The sequence below is a fragment of the Phalacrocorax aristotelis genome, chromosome 1 (genome assembly GCF_949628215.1).
Source record: "Phalacrocorax aristotelis chromosome 1, bGulAri2.1, whole genome shotgun sequence".
In the NCBI taxonomy this organism is placed as follows: Eukaryota; Metazoa; Chordata; class Aves; order Suliformes; family Phalacrocoracidae; genus Phalacrocorax; species Phalacrocorax aristotelis.
In genome coordinates, this window is record NC_134276.1 from 192,933,279 (window position 1) to 192,957,207 (window position 23,929).

Sequence of the window (23,929 nt, forward strand, 5' to 3'; positions counted from 1 at the left end):
ATACCCTTAAGGTTACTATTTTCAAAGAATATATGCATGTGGCAGGGGCGTTGGGTTTGTGGTTGTTTGTTTGGGTTCCTCCCGCCCTCCTGCCCTCCTCCCTCCCCGCCCCTGTTAGGCTATGTGCACAACAGACTTAAAAAACAATCCAAAATGCACAGAGCCCCAGAAGAGAAGAGGCAAAAGGTGGATTTGAAAAAAAAAAAAAAAAGAAAGAATCTTTCTGAAATACTTTAACAAGCACCATAAAACCTGTCCTCAAGTTTCTTATCCTTGGACTTTCTATACATTCAAATCAGTGACTTGGTGGAGTCCAGATCTTTCAGTTCAGGCTGGCATCACAGCCGCTTCTACATGAGGACGTTGGTCATTCATGACACACAACAGAATTATATTATAGTCACTTAAGGTACACACAGGCTCTTTATACCAACTAACCTTCAGGACTATGTATTCCTGAAGCAATTAAAATTAAATTATCATAGCTTTAAAATGCTGGTTCTATAAATAATCCAGACCATGCACCTCAGAAGACTGAGCTGCTATATTTTCTTACTATTAAACTGAGTAAACATTAGTGCGATTTATGCCCCATGTGAAGCTGGGAAGGTTTCAAGCATTTAATTGCAAGATAAAATTTTAAGCACAAATTAAAATAATTATGTATTCAGAGGTATTAAAATATCTAACACCATAATATATATTTTATGATCCTTATGCTTTATTAGATTTTCCAAAAATCCAATTCAATTAACAACATTAACACTAGCAATTAGCATGCTGCCAGGAACATCAAGATTTGTATCCAAACATCTCTGCATGCCACCATTATGGCTGTTCATGTCCTTCAAAAAGAAGATTAAAAGCGTGATTGAAGAGGTTGTTAATGTTTCACATGAAGGTTCTTTTCTTTTAGTTCATCTGGTTGCACAAAAGCTCATTTTGTTGATCCGTCACTTTTCTGATTAGTCTGATGAATGAAGCATTGACTTATGTCTGCATACTTCTGTGGTATAACACGATTGCATTCATTTAACAATTAATCAAAGACAATGACATACTTAGGAAGATATCATTTAGTTTTGCTTATCAGTTTGCTTAGCAAGAGCAAATTCTCAGGCTCCTGAAAATGAAATAGTGCAACATAAAATTATAGAAATGTCTTGGTTTGATTTAGTATAATTTGACTGCCTAAACACACTTTAAATAATTGATTTCCAGATGTCATTAAAAGCTAGAAATTATTTCTTCTTTTCACTGACAGCTTAAATAAACTGAAGGCCAAAACCAGTTTTAACTTAATTTTCTTTTCAATCAGTTCGGGTTTTTTTCAAGGCTTATACCAAAACCGGTAACTTTTTTTTTTCAAGATACTATGTAGCGTTGGTCTACATCATATAGTTGCTCTTAACTTTTAATTAATTTTCATTCACGTTAAAAACTATCACCACTGCAAAATAAAAAAACACTTTATGAAAATAATCTTATGATCTTATCATAAAAACTAAGGGCTTAAGTTTACCATCTAACACTTTCACTATTTATATAAAACAAATATGTACAAAGCCCTTTATGTAAGAAAGATTACTAGATAAATAATTATATGGTATGAAATTATATTAATCCATTATTTTTATGCAAGTGCTCATAACTAAGGAATATTTGTCTTAGAACTTGTTCCCATTGACTGTAACATTGCAAGGTTAAGATCTATAAATATAAAATGCATGACTATTATAAAGTATTCTGACTTAAATGAGAGTTTTTCCTAACTATATAGCTTTGAAACAACAATCTTCATATTGTATATGGGCTTAACAAATATCCAAAAGGAGAAATAGCATTTGCCCTCTTGCAGTTGAGGAACACTTCTGCTGCAGACCTTCAGCTGGAAGTCTCAGATAAAGCTTACTCCAAGCCTCTCATATAAAAGAGATGTTTTAACATAAAACCCCAGTAGAGTTTCCCAACTGTTTTAGTTGCAGTTAGAATATTTTCTACTAGATAAAAGCAAAGGTTGCATAAATCTCAGCCAACTTCTCACTTTTTTTTTTTGGTCACTTTGTGTGAAATTTGTGAGGTTCCAGTATCATGTACTCAAGCCAGCCCAGATGCACAAGAAAAATGCAACCTTATGCACTTCAGGAGAACCCAACACACACTGCAGTGAAAAGCAGCAGGAGAGCAACTCTACTTCTGTCAGACTCCTGGATATTCTCAAGAGCTGAAGGATTTTACCCATCCACTTTCTCCTACTGCAATTACAGTAGTCAAGTTTGATACCTCTCTTTCACATCCATTGCTCCCACTCTCTCGGGCTACAGGCTAAGAATCCTGCTCACCCTCACATTAAAAGACAAAGCCCAACTCTGTAAAGGGCTAGTAGCTAGGCATACAGGTACATGGCACTTTGAGATCTCAGTGTTGCCAATGGTCTAAATCTTTTTTAACTCTCAACCTTTAAGATTTGTGCAACTTTGATGAGCTTTTTGGTTTGGGTTTTTTTTGGGGGGGCGTTTTGGGGATTTTTTTTGTTGTTGTTGGTTGGTTTTTTTAATTGTCCTCAAATTCACTGACTTCCAGATGAAGAAAAATGCATTTGGTTCCCTTGACAGTCAAGGCCTCATCACAGTTAAATTGTACACAGAGCCTTTTGCAGGAGAAACTGTTGCTTTTCAGTTGCTGTTGGCTCATTTATACAGCCTCCAAACAAGTGAAAAACCTGGGTACTTGGAATTTATTTTTAAACTTGCTCACAACCAAATGCAACTGCAAAATTCCACATCCATGTAAGAGAAGGCAAAGTTTCTGAATACACTCAGAATTAACTTTCATCAGTTACCAATGCTGTTACTTTACACATACAATCAACTGCGGGAATAAAGCAAAATCTAGGTTATTTAGCTATTGCGCAGCCAAGAGTCAAAAGGGTAGCATAAGGGTTTACTTCAGAGCACTCAGACTCATGTTCCTATAATTATTAGTACTTAAGAGTTTGAGTTATTTTTCCCTTCAGCAACTCCTCTACAAAATGAAGTGGATTTTTGCAAATGAGACACTGCTTGTCTTTCAGTCACAGCATAATGCAGTCTAGGCAGTAAATTATTTCCCATTGTGTGCTTTGCAATTACAATTCCTCACCAATATCACAACTCAACGCAGTAATAAAAAATAATCAGTATTTATCTAGGGCCTGTGGATTAAAACTTTTCTTACGCTGTTGAAGTGAAGCAGAAGTTAGTTGGTTTTAGACGTTATGAAACATACCCAGACAAGGAGCAACAGATTTCTTTTCACTGTTCCACAGTAGCCTAGCATTCCAACTATGATGAGGAAACAGCAGACTGCAATCATGACTGGGTGGACCACGGGAAAGTAAGTCAAAATAACAGCTTCTTCCACCCTAAAACCAATCAGAACAATAATCAAAAAATCAAAATCACATAAAAATGAATCAGAATAAAAACACAATATAGTCATTAAAATTAAAACAGTGGATTAGCAGATGCATTTTTTTCTAGCACCTTAAATGTTTCACAGAAATTTCTTCTATGTGTTTTTAAAGTCAAATGCTGCATTCAGGTACTAGGAAGTAATCCGTCATCCGGCATCTATCTGAGGCGAAGGCAATCTTCCTGTCCTGCACTTGCACAGTACGCAGTGCAGTGAGGCCCTGTTCCATCACTAGGGCTCATAAGCACTGCTATAATAAAAGTAACAGCATTCCCAAATCTCTGGTCTGAATAAAGTATTCAAAACTAAACAGAAATATAATATAGTTACATGTTGGCAAAGGGCCCAAAATTGATCCCTGTCAGAAGAGAAAGGCACAGGAATAAACCAAGATTGAATTCACATCTTTCCCCCTTCTTTAATTTCAACTGATGCCAGAAATGGTGGCAAAAATACACCTTTCAACACAACAATGATTAGCTCAACTGAAAGCTTCTTAATTCTAGAAATCCTAATTAGGAATCTTGCCATACAGAATGAATGACATATACTGCAATAAATCACCCACACAGATTAATAGGTTTAAGGAAAGCTTTACCTTGTTTCTGCGGTTAAAGTGAGAACGTTATTCAGGTAATCTCTCATCCAAGCAGACACACCTAATACGCTGATGGACATCAACTATAAAGAAAAGATGAAGTTACTTCTTATGTGTTTAAAAAAAAATTTGCAAGATCATTCATAATTTAAGTAGAAGATCAATCATCAGTAATATTTTCCACGCATTCATTTATCCAAACAGCATACCGTCCCCAAAAGTGTTCTTCTATATGCCTAGAGCTGGTTCGTTGCCCAAATATTTAGGGAGCCAGTGACAATAATAATCTCTTCCAGTATGCATAAATAATGCTTGGAACACCTTCTCCTCCACTCAGTGATGCCACTGCTGGCCCAAGTCCCACCACTGCACAGTGTACCACAGAAACAATAGGGAGGGTTTATGCTGATAAAATCAGCGACTCTTTCAGGGCTCACAGGTGATATCTACCAGTCTGTATGAAACTGTGAAGCCATGCTCTGATACACAGCCAGTGAAGAATAATCTGAAGCTCCATACAGGATACAACAGTACTGATACACTGACACACAGGAGAGATTTATCTTGGGGTTAAATTTAGAAGAATCTGATTCTCTTGTTCATTCAGATGAAGTCACACCATGAACAGTATGACTCAGTTTCCTGAACTGTAAAATGGTAACAAAACTCACTGTACTTCAACTAAAAACCCCAGATGAAAGCATTTGGGTACCTAACTTGCCAGACACTTGAGAGGCATAACTTTCACCAGGACTGCTCCTACAGCAAGTAAATCCCTGGGACTGAACCCATCTAGAATAGCCACCACCTCAGCAGACCCAGATTTCTGTCACCTGATGCCATCATGCACTCCAGCACACCTGGGATCTACCAGTATAAGCAGCTCTGGCCTCTGATTTTCTTAAGAAGCCCAACCTGAATTATGTGGTCAGAACACATCTGCCACACTGTGACAGCACCAGCTCTTCTGTTGCTGTAGCAGAAGCACCGCTAGAGGACAAGGCACACTTCATAGCACTTGCCCATTTATTTTGCACTGGGCTAAGCAAGTCAGTAGGCCCTTCCTTCTGGAGGAGGGCTCATGTAACAGCAGCGGTCAATCCCCACCTTTGTGCATGCTCTCCATCGCCAAGAGAACTGTATCTCCTCCTGCACACACAGGACAGACAGAGTGCTGCTCCCAAAACAGAAGGTGAGAGGTGCAGCTATAAACTCCTTCAAGGACAGGAAGGAACAACTAAGCTCTTCTACAAAACGGAGCAAAGTTAAGGTTATTAATGTCACTGTTTACTTCTCAAACCACTTCAGGGAATTCAGCTGTTTTTTATACCCAAAAGAGAATTTAGAAATATCTGTCTCAAAAGGGCACCCAAGCCTGAACCACAGCTCAGGGGCTAAACCTGACAGACCCAGGACTTCAGAAGCACCACTGTCTAGCTGAGGAAGGAAGAACTAAGCATGCTGGCTCTCCTGAATACTACTGTTTTCATGCATTGTATAGGTGTATGCTAGGAAACCTCAACATTATATTAGCAACTTAAGTCGCCGAGAAGCGCGAATCTCCCCTGTTGCCTCAACAGCTAGCTTCCCACATGCCCTCATACTTCCCTGAAGTTTTTATGAAGAAGTTAACTGGGTCAAACCTAACAAATAAGAAAAGCCGCTCTGTGTCCTTACCAGTTCTATGCCTGCAGCATGCCCACAGCAGGCTACTTCAGCCTTTAAAACTTCACAAGAAGTCCCAGTGGCTACCCCACAGCTTCCTCCTGCTTTTCAAAACTGGTGCACAAAGTACAGGCACTGCCTTGGTTCTGGGTGGTGCCAGTGAGAGCTCTGGGTGCTCAGCACGCTGCACGCACAGCCTTGAAAGTTAAGTCTGCTATTACACATATGTCCTTTATGCTCTGTGGGATCTATTTTGGCTGGTGGAACAGTAGGAGTAAAGAGCATTTTCTGTTGTTATTTGCAGGAAGCTGCAGGATCAAGGAAAAGATGATGACTAGAATCTCCTCCTAGATAAACTCCTGGACAAAAACTACCTCCCTGGAAGAAAGCATCAGGCAAATGTATCACACAAGCAATAAAAACCATGTTTCTAACACGAAGAGAGGTAAAGAAGGCTACAAGAAGACAGACTATGTTCTTATAGACAAAAAGCAACAGAAAATATTTTTAACCCTCCACATCTCCCTGCAAGGCCTGCCAATACACACAGGGAAAGTGTTAGCTTGCACTTCTACTCTGTTTCTTGTAAAATACTTCAGATAATTTGGTTTTATTAATTTGGCTAATTAAGACAAATTTGAGGTCTAAGCTTCCTCATAAGGGGAAGAGGAGGGGAAGGCGCTGATCTCTTCTCCCTGGTGACCAATGATAGGACCCGAGGGAATGGCAGGAAGATGTGCCAGGGGAGGTTTAGGCTGGCTATTATGAAAAGGTTCTTCACCCAGAGGGTGGTGGAGCACTGGAACAGGCTCCCCAGGGAGGCAGTCACAGTGCCAAGTCTGATGATATTCAAGAAACACTTTCACAATGCCCTCAGAGATATGGTGTGAATTTGGGGTTGTCCTGTGCAGGGACAGGAGTTGGACTTGATGATCCTTGTGGGTCCCTTCCAACTCAGGACATTCTATGATTCTATGGTTACTTTGCTTTATAGCAGCGGTGCTCAGGAGTGAGAAGTCCATCAAAACCACACTCCTCAGGAACTTTTAATAAGAGCCAGACAGTCGTGCTTCAAAAACTGTACCAGAAAAATGTTCGCTTGCTATATAATACTCTTCCTCCCATACCAGACAGATGGACTGTCTAGACTCCACTCTCCATTAGGAACTCACAGGCTGCCTTCAACATTTCAGCCTTCAATATGCAGCACTATAGTCCCATACAATAATGGGAGGAGATGGATCCCTTGGAAGAAGGCTAGAGACGCTTCCTTCAGCAGAGGTTAGATCTGGCAGGCAAGAGTCACCACAAGGATACTGGAGCCTGCAGGTTATTCAGAGACAACAGGGAGATCACGGAGCAACCACCTAAAAGGCAGAGGGGACAGAAAGGACTTCCTGTATGCCAAACAAAACGAGCAGAGTCCTGCCACTGAGAGAATCATTCAGTTTGCTAGAAGACAGGACTTGCCTACAAATGTAAAGCAGAGAGGAGGAGAACTTTTATTTCTGCTCTGTCTGCTTGAGTTTTCTCTACCTAGATACATATTTTTTGCCCACATAAAATCAGTGAGAGGGAAATCTAGGCAGATACATCTCCAAGTTGTGGTCAACACATGGCCACATGACTCCTACAGAAACGCTTAATGACCATATCATGGAACAGGACACTGTTTTCAATTATCATGAACAGCAACTGGAAGAAAAAGACTAGTTCCTTTCACCCAGGAAACATAACCTTCACGAATGATGTAAGTATGTGAACACTATTTCAGATCATAAGAACAAGTTCTCTTTGAAAGGTCTCTCACTTAATTCAAAAAGCTTTTAGCCATTTAGGTTGCCCAGCTGTTCTTCTTCAGTGTAAATATCTAATAGCCAATTACTACTGTTTCTTGCTGGAGATAAATTACATGCAAGAAAATTCCCTCTGGAACCCCTATGAAAGCCACACTACGGCTTACCCACTCACCTACCCTGTGCCCTGAATGATCCCACCACCATAAACTCCTTCAGGTGTTACTGACTTCTACTACACTTACATTGCACGTGTGTATCAACACAAGAGCTAGCCCAGCATTACTCTACAAGCATACACGCACAACACGAGCTCCTTGCTACACAGATGTCACACACAAATTGCCTGTGCAACACCCTCCTGCCAACCAGACAAATTTCTTGGGAGGCACCTTTGGAACCTTATTTTGAAGTAATTCCAAAGTGAATTATTACTCCGAATGACCTGAAAGCCAGAGTGCTGTGACACACTGGATTCACATCCATGAAAGTCAGTAACACTGTCACACTGGGACAGCATAAAGACATGGCTCAGAAAGAGAATAGGCAAATACTCAAGAAGCTCCTCTTGAACAGAGAGACCTGTGGAAGAACCAACCATGATAATTTGAAAAGGCAATTCAGCAATAGGTTAATGACAAAAGGTATATTTTATGGCACATAACCCAGCAAGTGCTTGGTAGCTCTTTGCTAGCAAAGGGAAGTGCTGGGAAAAAAGCCATATCCCTTCTGATCAGCTAAAGTGAGACTCTGGGCAGGAACACCCTGCAAGATGAAAGATGCGTTTGCAACACCAGACTACCCTGCGTAATGACCGATCTTTAGTTTAGTGACAAAAGATTATCAATTGCTAACTTGCACCCATCGATCGACTTGCTTACCAGTTTCATAGCCACAGGGGAAATCACAAGACACACGCGCCAACTCTCCACAGCCTCCTGCTTATAACTCAGCATGCATACGTGCTGCCCTGTAAAGCACTACGCATCCTCAAGTGCCAGCTGACATCAAGGAGGCTCCAGGCACCCACCATTTCACAGCAGGGGCAGATCTTCAGCCAGCAGCACAGGAATTACACTAAGACCAGCAGCACAACTCAGCCCATGGGCTCAGTAGGCAGGAACAGTAACAACCTTCCCAAAAACCTTGGTGTGCATCCAAACCTACCAGTAAAGAACAGCAGTCACTTCACTGCAATTCACTGCCACGCAGTTTTCAAGGAGTCATGGGCAGGGGCAAGGTCCTGATTACGGTTTTTGTTGGTTCATTTGGAGGACAGAAAAAAGGCAGCCTTAAAAAAAACTGGCAACCCCTACTTCAGCGATTGTTTTGTAATTAATTTAGATGTAAAATACGGTTAGAAATCTGTATCAAGCAATCAGACCAAAGGACACAAGTTTATGAGAAATAAAACTACAAAGATAATTCTCACCACATTAACAGTTACATCATTTCACCAAAAAGTTTTCATCTAAGCGTCTCTGATGACAGCCAGTCCACTGTGCTGTAAACATTATATGATAGCAGGCAGTAAAACATGTTTATTTGTTGCAGCTGGCTGCACAAGTCACTATGGGTTTCATTCTAAACTGTCACAGGATGTTATATAGCCATCAACATGACACTGAAGAGTTTAGAAAACTCCCTGCTGTCATACTCCATTTTAAATTTACTTCCACCTTGATTAAACAAAGGTAATAAATTACATTTTTATAGATGAGCAATATGCAGATCACACAATAATATATTACAATTCTGAACTAATTTATAGCATAACATTTTTGAAGCTACTAGATTTTTCTCAGACGACTGAATTATAATATCAAACAATGGACTGAAACTATTAGGAGTGGTCATTTCCAAGCATAGTTTAAATTTTCTTTGGAACTCTTACATAAATTACACATCAAAATGAAAACATCAAATCACCTTTTACTCATTAAGCATATATTTTAAACCCTTACTGTGACAGTGCTACTCAAAGTCTTTGAGGCCATACCTACACTGAGAATAAATCTGCATTTTCAATTCATAATTGAACATGAATTTCTGTCTTTGACGGAGCAAGACCAACTGCTGTAGCTATTTACACACCTGTTTTCATTCTCTTTTCACTTTTTTTATACCAACACCTTAATTTTTTAACAATGAAAGCTGCTTTGCTCAAATTTGAGAGAAGGGTGGGTTTTTTCATTATTAAATGGTAAGAAAGATTTAAAGTGTCTTCCACATTAAAAATCACATGCATTTCTATTTATTCAAACAGCTGGGATAAACAACTTCAGGCCATGCTCTGGTACCTGTACAAAATGCTGACTAGCAGTACTATGGAGCAACTTCCTTTGCAGAAAAAGGTTTCCAACTTCAAAGAAATTGCATCCAAGATATGACGGTGTTCATCAGAATACATCCTTTAATTTTAGTAAAGAAATAAACCTTGGAAAATTTTCCAGTCAAAATTAATTTGGGTAACCTGAGCTGTGATTTACCAAAGGCAGGGTGGGGGTAGGCTGTGCTGAAGTCACTACAAGGTCATGAACAGGGCATGTTGCAATGCCTTCACAGGATTTTCACAACTAGGTTCAATATTCAGATCATTGAACAAACACAGATGACTCAGATCCCTGGACAAACAAGATGACTACATTTTTTTGGGAGGGAGGGGCGTAAGGGCAGGGGAGAGCAGGATGAGAGGTCTTGTTTTTCTGTATTACCTGGCAAAAGCATTTAAACGTTTACAGAAAAAACATGTGGCCTATAAAAAAGGAAATGTCCCTATTCCCCACTAATGCACCTTTCATTCTACAGACATGACAACATTTAATTTTAGCTGAGGTTCCTACATAGGGTTATGCCTTGGTCCCCTCCCACTTGCAAACAGCTGAAGCATGTACTTATTTGCACTTTGAATCGGGGTTTGCTTGCACAGCTGCAACAGTGAGTTAACAACCTGCTCCACGTTTGGCAGGGGCTGGAGCTTGCACACTTTGCAGTAAGGCAACTGCCAGAGCAGTGACAGGCTGCTAACAAGTCACCCTCCTGGGGGAAGCAAGCAAGTTTTCCAGCAGTTCACTGTGCAAGGTTCCTACAGCAGCACAGCATAAAGAACAAATAAGAGGCCAAATATGCAAACAGGCCTAGGTACAGTTCATCTATCAGCTGGTTCTTCCGAGTGTCAGACCCACATATCGGCTTCTGGGCTGTGTAGCCTAAGAGTGCATTGAAAGCAAAGACGGATAAGAAAGCACATGTATTCTCCACATCCATTCACTCTGTGACTGTTCAGTCACTGTACTTCTTGTTAGGACACAACTTGTGCCACTCTTCTCTCAAAAGTAAGCATCTCACTGTCAAGATACCTTTTGCCTTTGGGGAAGCAGAGGCATGTGCTGCAGATCATGGGTAATCATATACAGAGCTCAAGTGTCCAGATCCACATCACAAGCTACACACCACCTTCAAGACGATACCCTTTCATTTATACACAACACTCTCTTAATTTTGTTTCTGTAAGAGCTTGTTTTTGTTCACGGACAGTAGTCAACCTCACAGATGGCAGGCAAATTATTTTTAAACCCAGGGTATATAACTGGGAGACTGATATGAGAAAAGGCTATGTATTTCCTATGATCCACAGGACCTATGTATCAGCCGGTTGTGGGTACACCTCTTGACTTTCCTGTTTTACATGTGAATACCCGTAAGCATGTGAAGATTACTCAAATAAGCTGGAATTTTTAATTAAATCACACATTCCTATAAAACTGTTCCCTATATCTTGGGAAACAGCTAGAAGAGATTGAAAATTGGTATTATTCCTATGACCCTTGCCTAGTTCTTCCACAGACTCTGGAGATGATGGAAAGTCTTCGAGGTACAGAAGCAGTGCCTGAGGACTCGTGAATAATTGGGTAGCTATCTTCTACAGGAAGAGATGCAAATTTAAAGAAAAAATATGCAAGTACCTACAGGCTAGCCTTCCCAGTTCTGCTGGAGATCATGGCTTACTGGTATGAACAGTTCCCCTTGAGCTATTCACTCAAATCTAGTCAGCACAGGTTTGTGCCTTCATCCTCAAGGTAGATGCAGTGAGTTCCACACCTTCAGTAGTGAGGATTACGCAAAAAATGTCTGTGGTTTCATTGACTCCTGAACACCAGGAAAGAAGAATATTAATGCAATTTCTAACATTAGTGTGGGGTTTATTTTTTCCTTTCCACCATCACATCAAGCCGCTCTCTTTTTCAGGACCGTTTTGCAGAGTCGTCTACCAATTCACTGTTGACATGCCATGTGGGGTGAGCCATGTTACCTATGCAGATAACACATGCTATAAAAAGTTATACAGAAGTAGATACAAAGTTGACTTATGGCTTTTTCAGGACACGGTCTGGTAATATAATGATGTTATGTAAATACTGCAGCCTAAAGACACCAAAGTAGTAAAAGATTTCTCAAACATCAGAATTAAAAGTATTTCTAGTTCTTTAAAACTCCTCCTGTAGCTTGCTCTGCTGAACACAGTCCTTTAAAAGACACCATATTCCCACAGAAGCTGGAGTTACTCTTGCATGGCTTTTAGGTATTTTCGTTATACAAGAATGCTAAGAAAATCAGGTTTCAATTATGCGTATCTATACTGCAGTCTCTAAAATCAGAGTATATTAGCCTAGAACAAACTCCATGTCAACACTGCTATAGGTACCCAGCCAGGCAGCATTCATTTCAATAGATATTATTAGCCACTTAAATTCCTTAAAAACTTGACCCTAACTCTAATCGTTCCACATATCTACAAATTCCACCAATGTGAGTGGAGGTTGGAAAGAAGCAGAAACACAACCTCTATGCAGAATCTGCTTCCAGGGAAGGGAGGATAGACTGATTTCTTCATGTCACAGTAGATTTGAAAAATGAAGCAAAAAATTACAAGACTCAACACACATATTTGAGGTTGGAAAAAGAAGGAAACACAATACCACTTCTTCCAACCACCCTCAGTGCCTCCTTGCACAACACTAATATTCCCTTGCTTTAAATTCTCAGGTGGTACACATAGCCAAAACTAGAATATTTCAAAGTGCAAAGTATTCAAAACAAACTGAAAACTGGAAGCTTGCTCCTCTTTTATGTGATTTTTTTTGTTGTTCACAAGCACAAATTCGAGATAGATGCAAAACAATTTCTACTACCATCAAGAGGGTTTATTGGCTGCAACCACACAGTCTAAATTAGATGGTACCGCTATGTATGTGAAGGAAAGCTTAGGCACTGCTCAACAGAAACAGCATATCCCCAGGCAGAAAAACCTCACAAGGTAAAGGATGTGGCAACATCGCTGGCTTGGCTGAAGCATCCAGTGACACTATTAATCATCAGTTAAGAGATCCTTATCACTTATGACACAGTCATCTGCAACTTACAACCTTGATTTGCCCAAGCCACTATAGTACAGTCATCCTCAATTACAAGTGACACAACAGCAGCTGCTCCTCCCTTCCACTTCATATGCTCACCAGAAAAAGAAAAAAAACAACTGGCAGCTTTCTAGTTTTCTCAAGACAGAAAGTCTATACAGACAGTCTATACAGACCTTTTCCTGCATGGTAGCTGTATTTTGCCTTTTTTTTTAATGAGAAGATCGAAAAAAACTCTGCTGCTTTTACTTGCATCTACTATCACAACCCCCAGGGGCTACTGCCCTGTCCTGTGTCATGCCATTATTACAGGCTGGCCATGTTCTGCGGCTGAAGGTCTCCCTAGCATGAACACCTGCAAAGGTGATCTAATTAGGCAAGAGATCGTAGTAAAGTAGAGAAGAACAATGGCAACATTACAAAATGTGGTGAGAAGGATTTCTGTGCAGACAAGTTATACAATGCTCGAAATGAATGAAGATGCTCATGTTACACCCACAACTGCTACAGAGCTGGAACAGTGTCAGGAACTTGCTGATACAGAAAAGCTCCACCAGAAGGAAAGACTCTGTAGTCTCACAAACTGGATAAAATACGTTTGTAGAGCTATGAAAACTAAATTTCTGAGTCCTGACACATGCTATCTAGAGACAATAAAGACCTGTATTGCCACTAAGAACAGAAAATTAGGAAGCAGTAGGAGCATGTCTTCTCTCAAGCATGACTAAGATTCCGCTTAGTTAAGCACTAGGTCCTGACTACAAAACACCAAATCATGTGTTTTTGGAGGTCCCCTCTTTATTAGGCTGTCGGGAATGTCAAATGCTGCAAATAGAAATGTTACAGAGAGTAAGATGAAAAACCTGAAGAAATCAAGTTGGGTCTCTCAGTCTTATAAATTACTTTAAGTGATGTTCATTTACACATGAGGATAGAAGAAGAATGAAACCAAATGTTAACTGCAGGATGTAATCTGAAGGGTACTCCTTGTCCAGGGCACTGTCAAAAAAAAAAACCCCTTATGAAATTAGCAGACTGAGAAGGTCCTGAAACTACAACTCCCATTGCTTTGAAAGAGACATCCTGCAGTTAGACACACGATTCAACTGACCTTGGAAACAGCTTCCAAAAGGGTATCATCAGGTCCATTACCACAGTCAGTCACTTAATCAACAACAATTAGAGCACGGACAACAGATTTAATCCCACCTCAGAAGAAAACCCCTTTTGAGATCTGCTGCAAGTTGCAGCTCCAGAAGCACCGATCCATTCACATCCACAAATCCAGTGTCTTTCTAGAGCAGTAAAGGCAGTACATTTATTGGTCCATTATCAAAACAAGACAAACCACTGAATCAGAGCCTTAGCCTTCCACCTGATGAATTATTTACAGCTATACAGCCTTCAAGCCAAAAATTACAAAATGTGTAACAAACACCACTGCCTGCCTCCCTGTCATGCACACACACAGCTACATTGCCCTGTCTACCATTTCACATTGCAGCTCATCAGCTGCACCCAGTAAAAAAAGTTTTTCTTTCCAAATGCATAGCGCACAGCTGTACAATTCTGAGCAATGTTCTGAAGAAGCTACAAGGACAGCAGCAGAGTGACAAAGTTCTCTCACTTCTCTGTTTCTGTAGACTCTGACAGCAACCAAATTAAGACGACACCAGTGTGTTGTGGCAACCACCTGCATCTTAAGTTTTTCAGCAAGACTGATGGTCAGACTAGCCACTTCTGTTACGCATAATGTAATCTTAAGGAGCTTCTCACACACTAGTCAGCCAATGACAGATGCTGGAGTCCTATCATACACACAGTGGGACAGTTGCACACATGACACACTTGAAGCTTACTTTATATGTTCCCTTCTAAGAAGTTGGCAATCACATCGTACCAGACAACAACTACTAGCTCTTGCACAGCTTTTGTCAGACCTTCAAAAGGTTCAATCCCCCAGCTTGGAGACAAAAGCAACCTGTTTTGCACAATGTGTGAAACCACCACAGTGAAACGAGAGAAGATCACCCTATTCCAGCCAGGACCTTCAATCAAACCATGATTTTAAAAAGCCAACATGCACATCTTCACTGTTTTCAGCCAAATGCTGAGAACGGACACAGCAACTGGGCACATTATCATAGGCTTGAAGATATTTGGAGGCAATGGCCCTTGGGAAGGAAGGAAGCAAGCAAGAGAAAGCGTAAAACCCTCCAAGATTGGGCCTGAAGAGAATCACACATATGCATCCCAAATTGGGAGGTCTGTACAGACCCTGGAATTCCACATCACTCTCATCTTTACCCACTGGACAGATCCCGCTGTGCTCAGGATGCAGGAGGAACACATCTGCACATTTTCAAAGACTGATCTACTCTAAACTTCCTGACATCCAGCCCATAACCTGGGCTGATATTTATCACAGTAAGCGCTAACACAGGCAACAGGCAAGCTAAAGCTTTCCAAACAGAAGGAAGAGCAGCAGCAAGGGGAAATCATGTCCCCCATCCTCACACCAGTGGGTACCCACATGGCATGGGGAACTTTCACAAGAAAACTCTACCCCATGAGTGTCATGCTCTGACACTCAGAAAAGGCAGCGGCAAAACTCCCAATGAACTCAACAGGAGAAAATTCAAGCTCTGACAGAGGAGGAGATACGGCAGATTTCACTACAACAAGCAGCTTGTAGCAGATTTGTGTTTAGCTGTGAAATACACATCTGAACAAGACCAGATAGGAAGCAGAAAGAGGTTTTTCCCCTCTAAAGACATCTGATATAACTGCAATATGTTTAACTATCCACCCACCACACATCCTATTTTCTACCACACAATTCCGGCAGACTCAGGGTTTTTTGCTTTGAACAAAACCATTGCATTCATCTGCTGTGTAAAATGCAGAGAACTCCAAATGGACTGGCCAATTTTTCATTTGAGTTCCAATAACTTTAATTTTATATACACTATGAAAGACAGCTTTAATTCTTTGCAACATCTGTGGTGCAAGTCATCTGCTATACTGGCATTTATTATTTAATTGCATATTCACATGTTTCAGCACTATACAGACTCACTTAGCTGCTTGGGTGTAATTTCCAGTGTCCTGGCCTCAGCTACGAAGATTAATTACAGACTTTTTTTTATATTTTGGAGACAAGCACAAGAAGTTACCATTTTCTTCCCTAGCACTTGTCATATCACAACAGACTCAAAAGATCCTTTTTCCTATATGACATGGGGGAGGCGGGGGGGGACAAAAAAAAAAAACCAAACCCCACACTTTATAGTTAGGGGTGATCCAAGACATCTTTATTTAAAGGACAACAAAATCTAAAGAATGAGAAATTATTTCTAGCCATGAACACTTTAAACCAAATCTAGACATGATTTACAAATGGACAAAGTTAACGACAGCACTGCATTACAGATGTAGTTAGCGCTGTTCCACTGCCAAGCTCAAAGGTGCTGTGTAGCCCCACATCTGAGGTCCACAACAGAAAGACATGTGAACAAAACAAAGAAAAGCTGGAAGAAGCAATCTGACACGGATAGGAACTTCAAATCTGAGCAAAGAGGGCAGACAGGTTTAAATCTCCCAAGTGAGACCTTGATCTCCCTAGAGGGACTGCAATACAACATACTAGTCCCCTCTAAAGGTAAGGGCAGGCTTTCCTATACAAAGAAGACATCTCAGGACTGAGGGACAGGATGCCATCCAGAGGAACAGGGGCAAGCTCGAGAAGTGGGCCCACGTGAACTTCATGGGGTTCAATAAGGCAAAGTGCAAGATCCTGCACCTGGGTCAGGGCAACCGTCAATATCAGTACAGGCTGGGGGATGAAGGGATTGAGAGCAGTCCTGGGGAAAAGGACTTGGGGTTCTGGTGGATGAGAAGCTGGACACGAGCCAAAAATGTGCACTTACAGCCCAGAAGGTAACCATATCCTGGGCTGCATCAAAAGAAGCGTGACCAGCAGGTTGAGGGAAGCGATTCTGCCCCCCTGCTCCGCTCTGGTGAGACCCCACCTGCAGTGCTGCATCCAGCTCTGGAGCCCTCAGCACAGGAAGGCCATGGACCTGTTGGAGCAGGTCCAGAGGAGGCCCACAAAAATGATCTGAGGAATGGAGCACCTCTGCTATGAGGACAGGCTGAGAGAGTTGGGGTTGTTCAGCCTGGAGAAGAGAAGGCTGTGCAAAGACCATATTGCAGCCTTTCAGTACTTGAAGGGGGACTGTAGGAAGGATGGGGACAAACTTTTTAGTAAGGCCTGCTGTGACAGGACAAGGGGGTAATGATTTTAAACTAAAAGAGGGCAAATTTAGACTGGATATAAGGAAAGAATTTTTTACAATGAGTGTAGTGAAACACTGAGACAGGTTGCCCAGAGAGGCTGCAGATGCCCCATCCCTGGAAACATTCGTGGTCGGGTTGGACAGCGCTCTGAGCAACCTGATCTAGTTGAAGATACCCCTTCGCATTGCAGGGGGGTTGGACAAGATCACCTTTAAAGGTCCCTTCCAACCCAAACTACTCTATGACTCTATGACAGAGAAATTAAGCATTTGGCTCCAGCACCAAGGCCCCAGTCGCCACAGGACAGATCGACTGACAGCATAGGGGGTGTAACTTCATATGTAACCTGGCTACCACCTAAACAGCTGCTTCAACTATAAAAAGCAGTCACTGAATAATAAATCTGATGGGACACAGCAGGCAATGAGCATGGAGAGCAAGGCAAAGAACAGAGTAAGTTTAAGGGGATAGAAATGGTGAGGTAAGGTGTGAATGGGAACTGATGAGGACAGCTCACGGCAGGAATCATGGAAACCAGAGGAAAGCAGCGAACAGCAGGACGGGATGTTTTCAACCATGTCGATATTTGTTCACACAACTCTAACAGCATATGTGTGAAGATACAAAGTTGAACTCAGGTCAACTGAACTCAAGCAACCTTCATCTCAATCAAAATAAGCTATAGGTTTTCAGATTTTGTACAGTATCCAGTGAAAACCACGTATGATGTGAGAAACAATTACGCATCTTTTTTTAAAAAGAGAAAATTTTCCTCATCTCCTATTAAAGGGTTTTATTCCTACATGCTCTACAGAAATAATTCACTTTTCACCTCTAATAAACACAATATACAAAGCTACATACTTTCAACAGATTTTCAGATCACTTGCATTACACAAGAAGTACCACTCTGTTCCAAATGCTGTTTAACAGTTTCCTCTCATTCATATTCTGATCTCCACTTAATTTTCAGTAATCATGGGACTTCATCTCAATTCCATTATGAACTTAAGCTTGGTCCCAGCCCATGTCTTATCCCTGCATCACTCAACGCTACAGCACCTCAGGAGTCAGCCATTGTGAACAGCTGTGGGATGTAACACCTTTTGCCCTTTTGTTCTCTTACACTTATCCAGCACAAATCTCAACTGTTCAGGTGAAGCAGATTTCTTCTGGCGCTAGTGAGTGAGGACTGTGAGCAATCTCCATCACGCTGTTTGTCCAGGGCTGCAGAAGTTTAGAAGCAAGCGCTGATCACACCCACTTACACCGGAGAGCGAGAAAGCCTGCTGCTATAAATACAGCTTTGACCAAAATGCAGAAAACAAAAGAAAGAAATCACCCCAGGCCTTGCCTGCCAGTTCAGATCTGGCCACTGAAAGCACAAAGGAAAAAGACTCTGGGCAAGGCCTCCGCAGAGCAGCTGGCTGCTCAGATACCTGCGAGAGCTTGCACTTCAGCTAGGGTCACGGGATGCTCTGAAACTCATCCAGTCAGGAAGCCACAGTACCCGTGGATATTTCCCTCTCTACACACTACAGGTGCACAAATTCACACGTGTATTTATAACGCTAGGTTAATACCAAATCTAATTTTACCTCCAAGTAGTTTCCAAAGGCCTTTTTTTTTTATCTAAGTGATCAGTATTCCCTTACGGGAACTGCCCGGCATGGAGGTACACCCAGGCCACCGAGGCGGGCACCTCCCGCCCCCTGGCCAGGTGCGGGGAGCCCACCGAGTGCGGTCAGAGGCGGCGGGGCCCCGGCGCCCCCCGCTAGCCCCGCCACCTGCTCCGGCGGCGGCGGGACCCGGCCCAGCCCGGCCCCGCGTCGCTCCACTCACCCAGAACAGGAGGTTGAGGGCGTAGAGTAGGCAGCGCAGGCACTTCACCGAGTCCTCCCTGGCCATGGCGAGCCCCCGCGGGAGACAGCCCCATCCTCTCACCACATCCTCCGTCCCGAGGCCGGCCCGCCAGCGCCCTGCAGGGGAAGAGGCGGAGAGGGGCCGGGCGAGTCCCCCTTGCCGAGGAACCAGCGCGCAGGTGGACGCGGCGGAGCGGAGCGGAGCCGAGCGGCGGGGCGGCCTCGGACCGGCCGCGGCCGAGTCCCACCGGGACCCCCGCAGCGCCCACCGGCCGCCCACCCCCGGCAGCCTCCCTTCTCCTCCCGGAGATACTGACGGGCGAGAGTTGCTTCTCAGAAAAACGGTAAAACCGTGGAAAGGGGAGAAGCTGCGGGCTGCCGCAGAATCGGAGCGGGGCCAAAGGCAGCGGAGACACGGCACGGCCCGGGGGCGCCGGCTCCCTCCCCGCCCGGGAGGGACGTGCTGTCCCGGGGAGGGCGGCCGGGAGGCAGCGGCCACTTACCGTCGGGGCGCCCCCCCTCACTCACTTGCTCCGGCGAGGACTCATCGGGACGGGGCGAGGCAGCGCGGCGCGGAACTGCGGCGCCCCATGCCCGGCGTTGCGGGCGCTGCCTCCGGCGGGGCGCTGAGGGAAAGGTCCCGGCGGTCGCCCCCGCCGCCTCCCTCCGCCCCGCCCGCACCGCTCCACCGAGTCCGGCGGCGGCGGCCAGCGGCACCCACACCGCCGCGCATGCGCCGCCGCCCGCCCCTGCCTCGCGGCGGGTCCTAGCGCCGCCGCCGCCGCCACCGCCGCGGTTCCCGCCCGGCGGGGTGAGGAAGGCCCTGCGGCGCCCGGCCCGGGGGCGGACGGGAACAGGGAGGCAGCCGTGTTACTAAAGCCCGGTGACTGCGGAGGCGTACCTGCGAGGCTGAGTGGAAATGATAACCTGGATTTCGGTGGGAAAGACCGCGGGTTTCCTTCAGGGGAGCGGCGTCCGCCTGGGCGGTTTTGGCTCTCGACCTCTGGGGCAAAGCCCGGGGACGGACATCCCCACAAATGCATTCCCCACTGACAGACACTCACCCTCAGAACGCCATTTATGGCGAGGCTTGGGGGTTAGTTCGCTTTTTTTTCCTTCAGGGGAGACGTTAAGGAACGGGCTCCGTCAAGAAGAAATACACAAAACCCCCTTCTTGCGGCATGTTGGCCCAGAGTGGCGAATACCTCACAAAACGGGGTTTTTTGCAATATTTCACATGCGTTTCACAAGGTTTCAATGCTGTTGCATAGGAAATTAAACCTGTTGACATCGAACCCAAATCTGGTCATTAACATGTCATCGCATGCTCCCCACTGCTAAGCAGCAAATCTAGAAGTGTAATGACGTTGGAGATAAGTTGTTCCAGAAACAGGCAAAATCTGCAGTTGCTTTTTAGGCAAAACCACTGTTGATTTGCCCCATACTCTGCATAGTACTTATAGATGCCACAACTAAGCTGAAAAAGTCATTCTGTCTCTGAAATCTGTTAAAGTGTGTGTGCATCTGGTGATTAGGGCGGTAAATTCCTACTGACATCTGTATTGCTTCAATGTATATGTCTCTGCATATTTTGAAAGGAAAATTTATAGTTGAAAATATAGGTTTATATGCAGATTAGCAAAGAATCTTCCATGAGTACATTTAAAGGTGTTGCAGTGCCACCATCACAAAAATTAGAAGAAAATACACTAAAAAATGTTTCTTAACTGGAAAACAGTCTTCAGTACATGTTATATAAAGACTTTTAACAACTGCTAGTGAAAGCTGAGAAAGAGGAAAAAGGATGTAATGGATTAAATCTAGCTCTTGTGAGGCCAAACAAAAACCTGTTTCTTGAAGCATGAGAAACAATGGCTTGAAAAAACACACAAATTCCAGATATTCAAATGCTTATCACTGAGGCTGTTGGTGGGATCTTACTTCAGCTTTAATTTCCATGATTTCATGCAATGGCATGTAACACATCGGGGCAGACCGACTCTTCAGGTGTATTTATCCCTCCTTAAAAAGAAAGTAAAATGGACATGGATGGACATAAAATCCCATGCAACAGGGATTTTATGCCAAATTTATAGAAATGATAATGGTAGTGAAGTAGAAAGTACTCAAGAATGTTGCAGAGATGTGGCATGCGAAGATTTTTCTTCCTTGAAATTTGCTAAGCTTTAGCTGCTACTTTGATCCTCTTTTCTAGAATCAAGAGCCCCTCCAGGAAGCGTAGTATGCCACATTTCTAATCTTCAGTGAATATATTTCTAATTCCATACCTAAATAAGGCAAACTCAGCTAAGACAGATACTGTTAAAAGGTGACATTGTACATTCATTGTGCTGTTTACATACCATTCATTCCTCTTATTACTGAAGACTTCAAGTGAACACAGTCAGCAAGACAGATCTTGAACAGGTACAGTATTTTCAGTGAACCCATGCCAGTTTATGAAAATAGTCTCAGTTTACAACTGAGCTCCAGCCTTGGCTGAGGAAATACAGTCTGTTATAAACCAAATCAAAAATAATTGAGGTTGTGTTTGTGTTCTTCATTGTTCCTTAAGAGAGAAAAAATTACCTGAGCAAGGTTTTAGAAAAAATGCACTACAAAAATATTTGGTTATCTTACACCCAGTGATTTTTCTTTAAACACGCCTAAAATAGCAAATGAGAAGTTCTCTTACTTGTTTCAGATATTTTTTGGCTTAGAGCTGAACCATTCCTAGTGCATAAGGAATTTGAGAAAAGGAAAGAGAAAACCAGTCTCTTAAACCTCTTACTTGTTAAAAATCCTGCTAAAAATAACACCTTAAGATTTTATGTCTCTGAGTTTCCATTCTTTGAGGTCTTTGGTCATAAGATGCTCTCAGACTAATTTGTTAAAATTCTGTTACAATAACTCCATTGCAAACATAACGAGGATCCCCTAGTTGGTCAAAGAATTTTTCCGTCCCTTTGCTGTTAGCTAAATCATTATTTGTCCAGAAGAGATTTTGCTCAAAACCTAAAGAAAACAGGTCCTGTTTAGGAATGTCTGCCAAACGCTATAGGGTCCAGAGGAAGGTCCCTTTGGAATACGGCTTTCTACCAGGCTATCAAACTTTGTGAAATTTCCATGATGTCAACACTGGGAAAGAAATACAGAGAAAGTTCCCATGCATTCAAAACAGTAACTAAACTGGAAGTGTTTACTGATCACCCCAAAAAAAAAAAAAATCAGGGAAGCTACTATGCTGCTTCAGTACATGCTTTTCTGTTTTTCTTTAAGCTATATACTTCAGATTTTATTTAGGGCATGACAAGAGGATATTTTTTACAAACAGAAGTCTAATGGTGAAGCTCTTCATATTTAAAAAATTTTTAAATAAGAGTTTGCTATTAGCAAGTAATGCTTCTTTAACGTGCAGCACAGACTTAGGAGCATGGAAACTATTGAAGCCTTCTGGATTAGTATTGTTTCCTTGAATTCTCCAGTGTTTTATAAACTACAAATTGTGAAGGTTTTTTTTCTGTGACAGGACTTCCACAATAGCTTTCTAATATGAATTCTGTAGACTTAAATAAAGTGCTCATGATACAGCCTCTCCATCAGTGGCAGAGGAAGGGGATGGAGATACAAATAACTCTGACAATCTCTCTTTCCTCTGCTTAACTGCCTATTTTAATTTGATGTATAGAAACTTAATGTCTGTAAGCTAGCTCCTCTTTGTCAAATGTGCTTGAAATGGCCAGCAGGTTCAAAACCTATTAGAAGAGCGCGCATCGACAGGCGTATGTCTACGTGAATACTACAGTATGATCTCATAAGCCCTTCTTCATCAGGAAACCGATTAAAAGAGGAGTAGATAGCAAAGACCCATCCAGCACATAGCTGCAAGTGTCTTTAATTTAAACTACATGAGTAGCCTGATCAAGTGGAATAACATCAGGCATGCGTGTAAACTTCTAGGTGATAATTGCCTGACACTAGATGGCAGGAAACTTTATCACTGAAAAAGCAGTGAGTTAAAATAATGTATTTTTATACGCTGCCATAACATTTAAAATTACTCAGATGAGTACTGAACAGAGGAACATACATGTGGATGTGCTTTGGCACATATTCATTTGATTCTGTGTGGTATCATTCAACTCAAGCTACTCGGATGAGCAAATTGTTCATGTGCAAATTTATGTATAAGGTAGTGCATATGTAAATAGCCAACGCTGAACTCTGAGGATAGATTTCTGAAGTTAGCTGGTGGCTTGTCAGTGTTTCAGACAGGCATCTCACCACTTGGCCTTGCTTTCTAAGCGTGTTACTTGATTGCAGAGGTATTCTGTACTTTGGTTCTGTCTGCTTAGCTCTTTCTCAGCTTTGCTCCAGGTCTGTCTGCTCTTTAGCCTAGACTCAGACTTCCTTAGTTTCCTTCTCTTTGCTCCTTGAGCCATTTACTCTGGAGCCTTTCTGTCCATGTTTCCCTTTTTCTGCTCTTTGCTTGGTACACTGCTTAACTTCTCTGGGGTCTGTTTTGCCTTGTTTTGCCTTAAAAAGCCTGATTGTTGCCTGGTCCTCAGCACTGGTTATGACTGTCTGCCCAATCAATGTCCCTCCCTAACGACAGTATTAATGTCAAGGGCAGGATGGAGGTTTGTTTAACAACAACATTCTCAGATACACAAATATCCATCAATAAAACTGAAGGTGTACTAGTTGGCTCATGAATAACCTGTCTGGTAAATGCACGTTTGTAACAGGGCCCAGCATTGCTCAAGACCATGAGGTAAAAGTGTCTATTCTTTTGAAATAGAGACATCAAAAGATGCCAACTTCTTACAGTTTCTAAAG

At 42.5% G+C, this 23,929-nt stretch overlaps 1 protein-coding gene across 3 annotated transcripts in view; it reads right to left on the reverse strand.

The window, feature by feature from the left end:
• TSPAN12 (tetraspanin 12) overlaps window positions 1–19,799 on the reverse strand; it is a 46,874-nt gene extending 27,075 nt beyond the window's left edge. Inside the window, exons 1-4 of one of the 3 annotated variants that reach the window (XM_075081144.1) lie at window positions 19,594–19,799; window positions 19,071–19,207; window positions 4,052–4,134; window positions 3,268–3,403 (exon numbers count right to left, since the gene is read on the reverse strand). In XM_075081144.1, the coding sequence (XP_074937245.1) occupies window positions 3,268–3,403; window positions 4,052–4,134; window positions 19,071–19,136 (285 nt within the window). In that variant the 5' untranslated portion in view covers window positions 19,137–19,207; window positions 19,594–19,799. The remainder of the gene's footprint in view (window positions 1–3,267; window positions 3,404–4,051; window positions 4,135–19,070; window positions 19,208–19,593) is intronic. The other 2 variants (XM_075081143.1, XM_075081146.1) reach the window with 2 other exon arrangements.
• Window positions 19,800–23,929: the final 4,130 nt, after the last annotated feature.